Source organism: Salvelinus namaycush, chromosome 27 (assembly GCF_016432855.1).
Source record: "Salvelinus namaycush isolate Seneca chromosome 27, SaNama_1.0, whole genome shotgun sequence".
Lineage (NCBI taxonomy): Eukaryota > Metazoa > Chordata > Actinopteri > Salmoniformes > Salmonidae > Salvelinus > Salvelinus namaycush.
In genome coordinates, this window is record NC_052333.1 from 30,968,377 (window position 1) to 30,983,311 (window position 14,935).

At 40.0% G+C, this 14,935-nt stretch overlaps 2 protein-coding genes across 4 annotated transcripts; one reads left to right on the top strand and one right to left on the bottom strand.

The window, feature by feature from the left end:
• Positions 1 to 1,491: 1,491 nt before the first annotated feature.
• On the bottom strand, positions 1,492 to 3,918 carry LOC120022133 (ladderlectin-like). 2 transcript variants are annotated; one of them, XM_038965982.1, is made up of 6 exons: positions 3,764 to 3,918; positions 3,558 to 3,639; positions 2,724 to 2,851; positions 2,173 to 2,307; positions 1,859 to 1,970; positions 1,492 to 1,710 (listed from the first exon to the last, which is right to left on the bottom strand). In XM_038965982.1, the coding sequence occupies exons 2-6, from the start codon at positions 3,616 to 3,618 to the stop codon at positions 1,625 to 1,627; spliced, it is 522 nt and encodes a 173-aa protein (XP_038821910.1). In that variant the 5' UTR covers positions 3,619 to 3,639; positions 3,764 to 3,918; the 3' UTR covers positions 1,492 to 1,624. The 2 variants fall into 2 exon arrangements, with proteins under 2 accessions (XP_038821910.1, XP_038821909.1); XM_038965981.1 differs by lacking the exons at positions 3,558 to 3,639; positions 3,764 to 3,918 and adding an exon at positions 3,040 to 3,082.
• Positions 3,919 to 7,218: 3,300 nt separating this feature from the next.
• On the top strand, positions 7,219 to 9,352 carry LOC120022134 (ladderlectin). Of its 2 annotated transcripts, XM_038965983.1 has the most exons (7): positions 7,219 to 7,377; positions 7,502 to 7,583; positions 7,741 to 7,782; positions 7,976 to 8,103; positions 8,496 to 8,630; positions 8,833 to 8,944; positions 9,086 to 9,352. In XM_038965983.1, the coding sequence occupies exons 2-7, from the start codon at positions 7,523 to 7,525 to the stop codon at positions 9,169 to 9,171; spliced, it is 564 nt and encodes a 187-aa protein (XP_038821911.1). In that variant the 5' UTR covers positions 7,219 to 7,377; positions 7,502 to 7,522; the 3' UTR covers positions 9,172 to 9,352. The 2 variants fall into 2 exon arrangements, with proteins under 2 accessions (XP_038821911.1, XP_038821912.1); XM_038965984.1 differs by lacking the exon at positions 7,741 to 7,782 and having other exon boundaries at positions 7,220 to 7,377.
• The last annotated feature ends 5,583 nt before the right edge of the window (positions 9,353 to 14,935 follow it).

Here is a 14,935-nt window from a genome sequence, read left to right on the forward strand (position 1 = left end):
TGAACTTTGTTCAATAGAATACTACTGTAGTTCCATGGAACACCATTACTAGTTAATCATTTTTAAAAATGTATAATCCTTTGTAGCTCACACGATAGGTAAACATTCCAAAGATCATTGCCATGAAAAGCCATTCCTATCTGGAATTTGAACACACCTCAAATCAGCTCTATGGAACACCATTACCAGCTAACAATTGTTTGAAACTGCTATTTAATTGTTAAAGTTAGCAAGGCAAATTGAAATAAATTGCACTAACTGGACACAAAAATAAAGTTCTAAAACCAAGAAAACAATTTATAATCTACCTCCTCCATCTCTTGTATTCGGCACAACCCGAATACAACACATTAGGTTAATTCTCTAATTCTAATCCTATGATTGGATGGACAACATGTCTGTTCATACTGCAAAAGCTTTGACTGGATGGAGGTCATCCTCCGGAAGTGGTCATAATTACCATGTATATCTATTGAAGGGGTTGAGGCCTACGAGCCTCCTAGGTTTTGTATTGAAGTCAATGTACCCAGAGGAGGATAGAAGATAGCTGTCCTCCGGCTACACCATGGTGCTACCCCAGAGAGTACTGTTGCTATAGACCTTCATTGCAAAACAATGTGTTTTAATCAATTATTGTGACATATGAATGTATTTAGTATAGTTTAATCTAAAAAGGATAACTTTTAGTGTTTCACTATTTTTATTTTAATGAAATTTCACTGAGGAGGATGGTACTCTCATTCTTCTTCTGCGGAGCCTCCACTGGACTGGGCAGTAGTCCAGGTGCGACAAAACTAGAGCCTGTAGGACTTGTTTTGTTGATAGCCTTGTCAAGAAAGCAGAGCAGCGCTTTATTACGGACAGACCTCTGCCCATCTAAGCTACCATTGCATCAATACGTTTTGACCACGACAGTTTACAATCCACGGTTACACCGAGCAGTTAAGTCTCCTCAACTTGCTCAATTTCCTTGATGGAGGTGGGGTGATAGAAGCAGGCTGATATGCCCATATGCCCTTGCTCCATCCATCTATCCACATGGTTATTTTTCATGCCTCTTTCAGAATCGCTTTAACTTTCTGGGTTGCTGTATAGTTTTGCGAAGCAATCAAGCCGTTTGCTCTAACAGCAGCAGGAGTTTTACATTTGGTATCAAATGTTCGGTTGAATTTTCTGAAGGCTGGCTCATCGCAGTCTCGTGGAATTTCCAGACTGGATGAATGAATTAACCAGTGCTTCTTCTCTTTTTTGAAACTCATTTGAGATTGCTATGGTTGCTATGTTTCTGCTCTTTTCATGCAAATTGCTAAAGTATGTTGTCCTGACATGCAGCTACTAATAGCTAGCGGGTGGCTATCTCACCTTGTATTTATCCTGAAATTGTTTGTATGATTCTTTGAACAAACTGAGATCCTAGACTGTACCTTTAAGAATCCTCTTACAATTATGGCAGTATCATTCGTGTTTAATAATGACTCATAAGAGAAAACACAATGTCTACACCCATTTTATTGACAATAAACAACAAAACCAGTACAAATAATCTTTACTGAATATTTGACTTCACCATAAAGACTGTTCATTTAGATGTTGGCACTATGGAGTAGCATTTTTTGTTTCAGTTTCAGTTTTTCTGGATTTCACAGATTCTTTTGGAGCACACCGAGGGATATCTGTTTCCACAGTTTATATCGTTCCAGCGGTATTCGTCTTAAAAAGAAACACGGCACAGAAATGACCTCTCAAATAATCTCAGGTGTTCACACAACAATAGAATAGTGTGTGTGTGTGTGTGTGTGTGTGTGTGTGTCAGTTTATTTGATGAATGGATCAGTGAATGATACTGGGCCTACTGTACCTCCCCAGTTGATCACAATACATGGCTCTCTGCCACCGCTATTATTGGGCTCTCCTTTCATCCAGTTCTGGTAATCAAATTCGGAGCCATCACTCCAAAACCATAGCCTGTCCTGTGGTGAAGAAGTGAGGTCTCAGTTTCAAAGAAATCCCATGGTATTATTATAATAGTATGCCAATAGATACTGCAGTGACCTTTTTGTTGTTGTTGAGTACATCTATAAGATCTTCCAAACCGAGATCTGACTTTATCAGTGACCCTTGAGATATTGATGAGTTTACCAAAGATATTACTGATCTGTGAGTATACTCCACCTGAACAGCATCAAATCCTCCAATCCAGGTAGCTGAGAAACCGCCAGTCTTGCACCCCACAATTGCCTGTAGAAATTGATACTCCGCAGAGCTGTGCACAGACGCCAGGTTTGCTCCAAGGGACACACAGTGGCGCTACAGTGAGAGGTAGACAGGGACAAAGACATTTCATAATGTAAGTATTAGTCAGTAGTCCAGTCTGTGATAATTTATCTTCTGGACTCTCACAATCCAATATTGTCCATTGCAATTAATGCTTATAAAAAAAGGCTCTAGGAGATATTAGATTATCTCTGTCTTAACCAATATCCTGCAGGTTCCAATATACAGTTGGCCTTAATTAATATAAATATATCAATCAATATGCCACGGTTAAAGAAAATTCCAATGAAACAATAACTTCAAGGGGAGGTTCAGTATTTTACATGACACATGCGGTGCCTACAAACAAATTAGGCCAAATCACCTTTAAGGGTAACCTCAAACCAAATAAGCGAGTTGATTTCGATTGAACTTTCCCTTTAATTCACAGTAGCGAGTAACCATAATACCTCTGCTAGGGGCCATGACCTTGCAGTCTCGACGAACATGAAGCAGCGCGATCCAAATTGGAACCAGCCTGTGGGGCATTGGTTCCTGTTCTCTTTTGCCACTACTCCCTCCTCTGCCCCCTTAGCTCCTGGAAGAAGGACAGACAGGCAGGAATTCAAATGGACATAGCAATGTTGTTCACAAACAACCGCCCCTGCACACAACTGTTATTCTGATTAGTAGAACCATCAACCTGTGAGAGGTGTCTACCTAGTGGTACTGCAGATACATTTTCTGACATAAGTTTCATGGACAGAGATTAAAAACTACAATTACCCAGATGCAAATTCTGCTCAAAGTCCATTGTCTTTTCAAGGGACTCTATAGAGGATGCAGTTAAAGACAAGAAAACACATGAAATCAACGCTGCCTTTGCAAAGTTCATGGGACTGTTCTATACCCTTTGCCGACCCGACTTGTAATGTGCTGGCTCAGATATTTTATTTTTACATTGCCTTTCCCAGCACAGTTCCAGCAACTATGGTGGATTTGTAACCAGGCCAGCCCAGTGCAGTCCGACTCGACTCAGTAGTGTGAAAAAGTTACTATCGTACTGGCCAAATTCAAAACAAGTGCAGCTAAATAGGCACACACTCTGCTCAGTGTTTTTCTCCAGCAAAGCTCTGAAACAAGAACTGGTACACAAAAAAAATGTGAAGGTAGGGCCTCAACACCTGGACAAAAAAAACTTAAACTAGCTGGAGTTACAGGGATCGACAGGAAAGGAGTGTTTTGTAAAGAATGCTGTAAAGTGTGAACTAAAGTGCATATTCTTGGTTTGCTGTGTGTCTTACCTGTTGCTCCATTCAGAGCAACGGCAGCACAGAGCAGCAGAGATATGGTCAACATTGCCATGGTGGTGATGATGGTCTCCTCCTAAAAACAAGGTACTGTAACAATCAAGGGGCAATAATACTAGAAACATCCAGAATTCTCTGAATAACAGCATAACGGCAAAGTAAACAGTTTATTACGTAATGTACATGAATTGAGGACTTACCTATTAATGTCAATCACTGATAAGTTCTGCAGGTTCTGTTCATCTGGAGAAAGAGGAGCACTTTACACTGTCAGCTACTAATAAATAGCAGTTTCAAACAACTGTTAGCTGGTAATGGTGTTCCATAGAGCTGATTTGAGGTATGATCAAATTCCAGATAGGAATGGCTTTCCATGGCAATGATCTTTGGAATGTTTACCTATCGTGTGAGCTATTAAAGATTATCAAAAAAATTAATGGTTACCTAGTAAATGGTTTTCCATGGAACTAGTATCCTGTTGAACATGGTTCAAATGCCATATTCATGATAATGTTATTTGGAATAGTTTTATATCCAGGGTTTGGGCCAACTAAAATAGAAATTCTTGACATCAAATAAAATCAAGTCAAATTTTATTGGTCACATACACATATTTAGCAGATGTTATTGTGGGTGTAGTGAAATGCTTGTGGTCCTAGCTCCACCAGTACAGTAATAATCTAACAATTCACAATAATACACACAAATCTAAAAGTAAAAGAATGGATTCAAGAAATATCTAAATATTAGGACGAGCAATGTCAGAGTGGCATTGACTAAATACAGTATATACATATGAATTGAGTAAAACAGTATGTAAACATTATTACAGTGACCAGTGATTCCATGTCTATGTACATAGGGCAGCAGCCTCTAAGGTGCAGGGTTGAGTAACCGGGTGGTAGCCCCGTTCCCTGATTTAAGAGGTGATGACCACTCCACTCCACTACCATTGTCAACTTTCTCCTGACATGAGCTGAAGCCACGTCTCATGTGCCCACTGATCCACTGGTAAATTGAATGTTTCCTCTCCAAGCATTGTGAGTACCCCTAACAGTTCTCTCATATTCCTGTATGTAGAGTCAATCACATACACAAACACAATCACATTATTACACATCACTGATTTTACTCCTTGCTTGGACTAACTCATTCTTAGCTCTTTTGTCTAACTGTGTTTATTTAGATTTATTTCACCTTTATTTAACCATGTAGGCAAGTTGAGAACAAGTTCTCATTTACAACTGCGACCTGGCCAAGATAAAGCAAAGCAGTTCGACACATACAGCAACACAGAGTTACACATGGAGTAAAACAAACATACAGTCAATAATACAGTAGAAAAATAAGTCTATATACGATGTGAGCAAATGAGGTGAGATAAGGGAGGTAAAGGGGAAAAAAAGGCCATGGTGGCGAAGTAAATACAATACATCAAGTAAAACACTGGAATGGTAGATTTGCAGTGGAAGAATGTGCAAAGTAGAAATAAAAATAATGGGGTGCAAAGGAGCAAAATAAATAAATACAGTAGGGGAAGAGGTAGTTGTTTAGGCTAAATTATAGATGGGCTATGTACAGTTGCAGTAATCTGTGAGCTGCTCTGTAGTGTGTTGTGTTATTGTTTTTTGTCTTCCCAGTCAAATGCACTTAAGTCAAGCCTCTGAACACCTCAACTCATGCCTCATACCCTCATTCAATCACTGCTGTGATCCCTTCCCAACACTGTGTAAGTAACTCATAATATTGTAATATAAATGTCTTTATTAAAAGCTTTAGGTTAAAATAATTTGTCTTTGATGATTTTTGAAACACACTTTGTCGTCTCCGTGTGTTCCGCGCCTATACCGTGGGTCTCCCATCCTCCTCAATTTTTCAAGTCACCATCCTCCACTGGCCCAGTAATATGGTCAAGTGCCACAAAGAGGAAAATTACAGTTGGCCCAGAATAAAGCAGCTGGCCCTTAAATGTACATGGAGAGCTCACATTAATAATATGCATGTCAATCTCTCTTGGCGCAAAGAAGAGGAGAGATTGACTTCATCACTACTTGTATTTGTGAGAAGTATTGACATGTTGAAAGCACTAAGCTGTCTGTTTAAATGACTATCACACAGCTCAGACACCCATGCATACCCCACAAGACATGCCACCAGAGGTCTCTTCACAGTCCCCAAGTCCAGAACAGACTACGGGAAACACACAGTACTATATAGAGCCATGACTACATGCAACTCTATTCCACATCAAGTAACTCATACAAGCAGTAAAATCAGCTAAAAAAAACAGATAAAATGACACCTTATGGAACAGTGCGGGCTGTGAAGAGACACACACACAGGCACAGACACGCGCATAAGCACACACACTCTACACATGTACATATGGATTTTGTATTGTAGATATGTTGTAGTAGAGTAGTGTGTATTAATGTGTTGTGAAATGTAATGTTTTATTGTATGTAATTGCCTTAATGTTGCTGGACACTTGGAAGAGTAGCTGCTGCCTTGGCATAATAACATACAAAAACAAGGCACAGCATGCATTGGTCAACCTCCATCGGATTTAGCATCCCCACACCGGAGAGGTAATTGACCGTACATTGAACACATGGGCCATACCAGAGGAGAAGATCCTACTCTTCGTAACTGACAACGGGGCGAACATGGTCAAGGCTATTACATAATAGACAAGAGAATACCTGTGATCAACAACAACCAGAACTGGCCATAGCTTTGAACGGTGCGGCAGAAATGTCTGAATCTGAGTCGGACGATTATTCTTATAAGGCTAGGCACCACACCCTCATTTTTCTCCCCTTTACCAGTTGGATGTAGACACAAATATCATACTTTATTGTATTATAATGTTTCTGAAATATCAAAAAAATGCAAATAAAGCAATACCTCATTAAATATGTACATATTGGCATATCGCGCAAATCCATTTTTCTGGACACTGGATGAAGTCAGTCTATATTTTGGTTTAATTTTGTTAAGACACTCCAGGACCGGACTTGTACAGGTGCATCAAAGCTGGGACCGAGAGACTGAAAAACAGCTTCTATCTCAAGGCCATCAGACTGTTAAATAGCCTTCACTAGCCGGCTACCACCCGGTTACTCAACCCTGCACCTTAGAGGCTGCTGCCCTACGTACATAGACATGGAATCACTGGTCACTGTAATAATGTTTACATACTGTTTTACTCATTTCATATGTATATACTGTATTTTAGTCAATGCCACTCCGACATTGCTCGTTCTAATATTTAGATATTTCTTGAATCCATTCTTTAACTTTTAGATGTGTGTGTATTATTGTGAATTGTTAGATTGTTACTGTACTGGTGGAGCTAGGACCACAAGCATTTCACTACACCCGCAATAACATCTGCTAAATATGTGTATGTGACCAATAAAATTTGACTTGATTTTATTTGATGTCAAGAATTTCTATTTTAGTTGGCCCAAACCCTGGATGCAAAACTATTCCAAATAACATTATCATGAATATGACATTTGAACTTTGTTCAACAGGATACTAGTTCCATGGAAAACCATTTACTAGGTAACCATTAATTTTTTTGATAATCTTTAATAGCTCACACGATAGGTAAACATTCCAAAGATCATTGCCATGAAAAGCCATTCCTATTTGGAATTTGATCATACCTCAAATCAGCTCTATGGAACACCATTACCAGCTAACAGTTGTTTGAAACTGCTATTTATTAGTAGCTGACAGTGTAAAGTGCTCCTCTTTCTCCAGATGAACAGAACCTGCTGAACTTACCAGTGATTCACATTAACAGGTAAGTCCTCAATTCATGTACATTACGTAATAAACTGTTTACTTTGCCGTTATGCTGTTATTCAGAGAATTCTGGATGTTTCTAGTATTATTGCCCCTTGATTGTTACAGTACCTTGTTTTTAGGAGGAGACCATCACCACCACCATGGTAATGTTGACCATATCTCTGCTGCTCTGTGCTGCCGTTGCTCTGAGTGGAGCAACAGGTAAGACACACAGCAAACCAAGAATATACACTTTAGTTCACACTTTACAGCATTCTTTACAAAACACTCCTTTCCTGTCGATCCCTGTAACTCCAGCTAGTTGAAGGTTTTTTTGTCCAGGTACTGAGGCCCTACCTTCACATTTTTTGTGTTCCAGTTTTAGAACTGTTCCAGGACTTTGAGCAGGCTTTGCATCTAGGTAATTGTAGTTTTTAATCTCTGTCCATGAAACTTATGTCAGTAGATTAATCTGCAGTACTACTAGGTAGACACCTCTCACAGGTTGATGGTTCTACTAATCAGAATAACAGTTGTGTGCAGGGGCGGTTGTTTGTGAACAACATTGCTATGACTTGTCCATTTGAATTCCTGCCTGTCTGTCCTTCTTCCAGGAGCTAAGGGGGCAGAGGAGGGAGTAGTGGCAGCAGAGAACAGGAACCAATGCCCCACAGGCTGGTTCCAATTTGGATCGCGCTGCTTCATGTTCGTCGAGACTGCAAGGTCATGGCCCCTAGCAGAGGTATTATGGTTACTCTCAATCGAAATCAACTCGCTTATTTGGTTTGAGGTTACCCTTAAAGGTGATTTGGCCTAAATTGTTTGTAGGCACCGCATGTGTCATGTAAAATACTGAACCTCCCCTTGAAGTTATTGTTTCATTGGAATTTTCTTTAAGCGTGGCATATTGATTGATATATTTATATTAATTAAGGCCAACTGTATATTGGAACCTGCAGGATATTGGTTAAGACAGAGATAATCTAATATCTCCTAGAGTATTTTTAAAAGAGCATTAATTGCGATGGACAATATTGGATTGTGAGAGTCCAGAAGATAAGTTATCACAGACTGGACTACTGACTAATACTTACATTATGAAATGTCTTTGTCCCTCTCTACCTCTCACTGTAGCGCCACTGTGTGTCCCTTGGAGCAAACCTGGCGTCTCTGCACAGCTCTGCGGAGTATCAATTTCTACAGGAAGTGGTGGAGAGCAAGACTGGCGGTTTCTCAACTACCTGGATTGGAGGATTTGATGCTGTTCAGGTGGAGTATACTCACAGATCAGTAATATCTTTGGTAAACGCATCAATATCTCAAGGGTCACTGATAAAGTCAGATCTCGGTTTGGAAGATCTTATAGATGTACTCAACAACAACAAAAAGGTCACTGCAGTATCTATTGGCATACTATTATAATAATACCATGGGATTTCTTTGATACTGAGACCTCACTGCTTCACCACAGGACAGGCTATGGTTTTGGAGTGACGGCTCCGAATTTGATTACCAGAACTGGAAGAAAGGAGAGCCCAATAACAGCGGTGGCAGAGAGCCATGTATAGTGATCAACTGGGGAGGTACAGTAGGCCCAGTGTCATTCACTGATCCATTCATCAAATAAACTGACACACACATACACCGCAAACACACTATTCTATTGTTGTGTGAACATCTGAGATTATTTGAGAGGTCATTTCTGTTCCGTGTTTCTTTTTAAGACGAATACCGCTGGAACGATATAAACTGTCGAAACATCTTTCCCTCGGTGTGCTCCAAAAGAATCTGTGAAATCCTGAAAAACTGAAACTGAAACAAAAAATGCTACTCCATAGTGCCAACATCCAACTGAACAGTCTTTATGGTAAAGTCACATTTTTTGTAAAGATGATTTGTTTTTGTAAACTGTAAGTTTGAGTTAGTTGTTGTTCATAAATGTTGAGTAATGCTTTTGTTGTTTATTGTCAATAAAACGGGTGTAAACATTGTGTGTTCTCTTATAAGTCATTATTAATCATGAATGATACTGCCATAATTGTAAGAGGATTCTTAAAAAGGTACAGTCTAGGATCTCAGAGTTTGTACAATGGTCATTTAAATTCTTGATATTCATCCGCTAATTCAAGGTTATTATAGTAAACAAAAACTGAACCTAAAATAGAAATTTAATTTGGATAAACAATTAAGTTTAAGCAAAGGACCTTGTGAAGATGCTGGAGGAAACAGGTACAAAAGTATCTATATCCACAGTAAAACGAGTCCTATATCAACACAACTTGAAAGGCCGCTCAGGGAAGAAGCCACTGCTCCAATACCGCCATAAAAAAGCCAGATTACGGTTTGCAACTGCACATGGGGACAAAGATCGTACTTTTTGGAGAAATGTCCTCTGGTCTGATGAAACAAAAATAGAACTGTTTGGACATAATGACCATCGTCATAGTTGGAGGAAAAAGGGGGAGGCTTGGAAGCCGAAGAACACCATCCCAACCGTGAAGCACGCTGGTGGCAGCATCATGTTGTGGGGATGCTTTGCTGCAGGAGGGACTTGTACAAAATAGATTGCATCAATGGGAAGGAAAATGATGTGGATATATTGAAGAAACATCTCAAGACATCAGTCAGGAAGTTAAAGCTTGGTCGTAAATGGGTCTTCCAAATGGACATTGACCCCAAGCATACGTCCAAGGTTGTGGCAAAATGGCTTAAGGACAACAAAGTCAAGGTATTGGAGTGGCCATCACGAAGCCTTGACCTCAATCCTATCAAAAATTTGTGGGCAGAACTGAAAAAGCGTGTGCGAGCAAGGAGGCCTATAAACCTGACTCAGTTACACCAGCTCTGTCAGGAGAAATGGGCCAAAATTAACCCAACTTATTGTGGGAAGCTTGTGGAAGGCTACCCGAAACGTTTGACCCAAGTTAAACAATTTAAAGGCAATGCTACAAAATACTATTTGAGTGTATGTAAACTTCTGACCCAATGGGAATGTGATGAAAGAAATAAAAGCTGAGAAATCATTCTCTATTATTCTGACAAGTCAGATTCTTAAAATAAAGTGGTGATCCTAACTGACCTAAGACAGTGAATTTTTACTAAGATTAAATGTCCGGAATTGTGAAAAACTGAGCTTAAATATATTTGGCTAAGGTGTATGTAAACTTCTGACTTCAACTGTACATACAGTATTTAAAGATTAATACGAGAATGGACAACATGTGTATTTATCCTACTGTCTTAACCAAATGTCCAAACTCAGTTTGTGAGTACAAGATGTGCTTATTACTGCCACATTGGGGTGGCAGGGTAGCCTAGTGCTTAGAGCATTGGGCTAGTAACCGAAAGGTTGCAAGTTCAAATCCCCGAGCTGACAAGGTACAAATCTGTTGTTCTGCCCCTGAACAAGGCAGCCCACTGTTCATAGGTCATCATTAAAAATAAGAATTTGTTCTTATTAACTGACTTGCATAGTTAAATGAATGTACATTAGACTCATATTGCATGCTACTTACTCTCTCCATGAACAGCTCGCTAGTATAATTACATCATGGTAATTAACCAATTCTGCTTTGTGAATATGATAGTTATTATCATGTTACCATTACATTATGCAATGTCAGCTCAGCGACCATCACCTCAAGGGGCTCTACAGTGAAACACGAGGGGGTACATTCAATCAAAACTGTCGTAGCAATATTTTTGCAGCATCTTTGTTTGAACGTTTACTCCTCAACACATCTTACTCTGAAAACTGGAAGCATCTAGTGAAGGGAGTCTACCCAGTAAAGACTTACAAAGAGGTTGGTTCTGTTTAAAGGCGTTTCCCTCATCATCCATATCCTCTATGACATAAACATATGGAGGGAAAGACATTGTTAAAAGTTTCAATAATGTCCGACATATGCACACACTTACCAAGGGGGTTGTTCCATGTTTCCCTCCAATGAAGGCTCTGAAACAAGAACTGTCACACAAAAAAGAGTGAAAGTAGGGCCTCGGCACCTGGACAACAAAAACATCATCCGTGCAATTGTCCGAAGTTGTCAATATCTTGTCAACTCAAGTAGAGTACGCATGGACACATGTCTTCCTGTTTTACCTGGTGCACTACCCAGAGCAAAGGCAGCACGGAGCAGTAGAGATATGGTCAACATCGCCTATGATGGGCTTCTGAAAACAAGACATACGTTTAAAATACATTACTGAGAAAAAGGCTAGAAACAAATCAGGAAGAACTCACTGAAAAGAGCTCAAAACAGCAACACAGTGTTGTCGGTGAGAAGAGGCCCATCTACAGGTTCTGTTCTGCTGGAGAAAGAAGAACTTTAAAATAGTTAGCTCACATGGCCACAAGGAAAAAAATCAGCCAATTAAAAAAAAGTTAACTTGATATTGTTTCTTTTTCGTGGCACGTTTTCCTCCTGCTCTTTAGATTAGGTTTATTGGTGTTGAAGATTTTTGCTGAAACGTGAACCAGATCATGATAGAATATACAAGCACTTTATCTTTAGTCATGTGTCTTTAATCTGTGTGAAATTAGGATGAATTGCAATATCCAATTAAGAGCTGCCTAAGTCATATTACACAAAACCCTCTTGTTATTAAAGTCAAATTAAAATTAAGCAGTTGAAATTAATTACGCTTACTCGAATTTGCCTACTTTCAGCACCATGAGCTGTCCATTTAAGACTGATTTTTACAGAAGAAGCATTTGACTCTCCTCATGAACTGCCACCATAGCCCTACACAGTTGTTAGTTAAGCAGCACACAAAAACAGTTTTTTGATCAGCAACAGAAGGCCGGGGCTCAGGGTTGGAATATCCATTGCAGTGTGTAATCCAGCCTAGTGTTATTTACACCATCCCAGCAGCTATCTTAGAAATATAACTTTGCTCTGTGCTTCTCCGAGCATGTACTTTCTATCCTTTAGGCTATGGATCTTTTGATTGAGACCACACTAAATAGCCTATAGGCACATTGCGCGCCCAGTGGCATCGCACGCATCGATATATAGCCTAATAATCAACGAATTCTAAAACACTGAAATATAGACATTTCGTCAATGACATGACCCTCCCCTGTACCTGATTTAAAAAAAACACTAAACCATCCCCTTGACTGAAACTGAAAAAGCATGACTCTTGTAAGAAAGCCTGTCCTTTTAAAGAACTCAGTGATGGCGTCAAAGTTCATTACCAAGTGCAACTCGCTACCTACTGCTGTGAACACAAATCTCCGTTTTTGGACATGATTTCCTTACTGACCAATTTATTTATCACTGTGCGTGAATACCAGAACTGTAAGTAAGGTGTATATTTCCCCCTGTTTTACTGACGAAGTAATAGTTTAAGAATATTTTCGTCATTACAGCATTATGTGTCTACATTTTCGCCTGACATTGTTAGGTGGTTAGTCTGATGTTGCTAGTTACTTGTATTTTCGTTTCAGTCATTGGATTATTAAAACAGATGAGCTGTAGATTTAGTTTTGTTATTGCTAAATGAATGTGCCTCATCTTAGTATTGATGCCATTTGTATTAATGTTTATTATTTCCAGACACATCTTGTATGGATAAATGGACTGTTATTTGGATAATCACAGCTGAGTGACATGGCACAGAATGGCAAACATTGTTAAACTCTAATCAACATTTTTAGAACCCTAAACTGAGGAACTGTCTCTCTCGCCGTATTTCTAAGAGTACAATCTCCATAACTTCACCTACTCAATCAGTGTATAAATTCCAGAGGCGTCACCCTCTAATTCAACCCTCCCCCATTTTAGTCATTGTGTAAATTTCGATCCGTCCCTACGCATGTCAGAACAGGTAATGTCAAGCCATAACGAGTTTTTTTTTCAATAACAAATTATAATCAATAACATCAAATGCTGCGCTGAAATCTAACAATACAGCTCCAACTACCATCGTATTATCCATTTATTTTAACCAATCAGTCATCTTAAGACTTTTCTGAACTGACTTAGTTAAATATAAAAACTTTTACCCCCCCAATTTCATGATATCCAATTGGTAGCTAGTCTTGTCCCCTTCAGACTCAGGAGAGGCGACGGTTGAGAGCCACTCGTCCCCCTCAACACGACCCTATCAAGCTGCACTGCGTCTTGACACTGCTTACTTAACCCGGAAGCCAGCCGCAACAATGTGTCGGAGGAAACACCGTCCAGCTGGCGACCGAAGTCAGCTTGCAGGTGCCCGGCCTGCCACAAGGAGTCACTAGGGTGTGATGGGACAAGGAAATCCCGGCCGGCCAAACCCTCCCCTAACCCGGACAATGCTGGGTCAATTGTGTGCTGCCTCATGGGTCTCTCGACCACACAGCCCGGGTCTGTAGTGATACCTCAAGCACTGTGATGTAGTGCCTTAGACCGCTGCACCACTCGGGAGGCCCCCCCCCATTTAAAAATTCATGCATAGATGTCTAAATTGGGTGTCCGTCCTTGAGAATTGTTTTGGTCCATTCAATACCTCTCCTTTTACAGAACCCTTTCTGGATAATGATATTGAACAGGTTCCTCCCGTCGGTAAATTGATTATTTATCAGTAAATACCAAGAAGTTGTCAAATGGTTTCCCATCTCACTCCTTACTGGTTATGTCTGTTTTTATAGAGGGTCTGGGTGATGAGGCAAACACCTTTTGAACAGAACCCAAATCTTGGTAAGGTTGTACCACTGTAGACTCACCTCCCTTCTTGTCACGGCCGTTTAAAGGAGTGGACCAAGGTGCAGTGCGATTGGAAATCATCTTTTAATTCCACAAACGAACCGCCAACGTAGTGCTCACAGGCAACTAAACATGGACAACTACCCACCAAACCAACATGGAAAATGGCAACCTAAATAGGCACCCCAATCAGAGACAACGATAAACAGCTGTCTCTGATTGGGAACCCACTCAGGCCACCATAAACCTACAACCCCTAGACAATACAAAATCCCCATAGATAACAAAAAACCCTAGACAAGACAAAACCCCAAGACAATACAAAAACTAAACAAACCACCCCTTGTCACACCCTGACCTAACCAAATAATAAAGAAAGCAAATATAACTAAAGTCAGGGCGTGACACTTCTAGAACACTTTTTCAAAGTTACGTGTGTCTGTGAAAGGAGTAGATGTGTAAAGAAATATACTGCATAGACATTTCTTAGAAAAATAAAATGTGCTCCCTTTGTCTTTCACTGTAGTGCCCCATAAGAAGATAATGGATGCTGAGTAAACGTTGCCTCTTGGTATTGGTTTAAAACAAATCTCTTGGTTTTGTTGAATTAACATTTCAATTTTTAGGCGGTCACTCACCCAGGACTAACAAAACCTAGAATTGTACATTCCATATAATGGTAGACTCTAGGTCGACATGAACAGTGTCTGTAAACAAAGATGATAACATTGCTACAGCAACCTGTTTCTGTCCTTGTCCTCCCAGAGAATAAGTGGAGAGAGGAGGATGTGACTGAGGAGGTAGGGGATGTGGAGGAGGGGGCGGAGAGCAAGGAGGTAGGGGATGTGGAGGAGGGGGCTGAGGGCAAGGAGCTATGCCCTGTAG

Excerpts from the sequence above, each read along its gene's own strand:
- LOC120022133 (XM_038965982.1), bottom strand. The coding sequence starts at position 3,618 with ATGGCAATGTTGACCATATCTCTGCTGCTCTGTGCTGCCGTTGCTCTG. Across the intron at positions 2,852-3,557 it reads TGCTCTGAATGGAGCAACAG|GAGCTAAGGGGGCAGAGGAG; the intron begins GTAAGACACACA and ends TCCTTCTTCCAG. Across the intron at positions 1,711-1,858 it reads TATTGTGATCAACTGGGGAG|ACGAATACCGCTGGAACGAT; the intron begins GTACAGTAGGCC and ends TTTCTTTTTAAG.
- LOC120022134 (XM_038965983.1), top strand. The coding sequence starts at position 7,523 with ATGGTAATGTTGACCATATCTCTGCTGCTCTGTGCTGCCGTTGCTCTG. Across the intron at positions 8,104-8,495 it reads GGTCATGGCCCCTAGCAGAG|CGCCACTGTGTGTCCCTTGG; the intron begins GTATTATGGTTA and ends CTCTCACTGTAG. Across the intron at positions 8,631-8,832 it reads GAGGATTTGATGCTGTTCAG|GACAGGCTATGGTTTTGGAG; the intron begins GTGGAGTATACT and ends GCTTCACCACAG.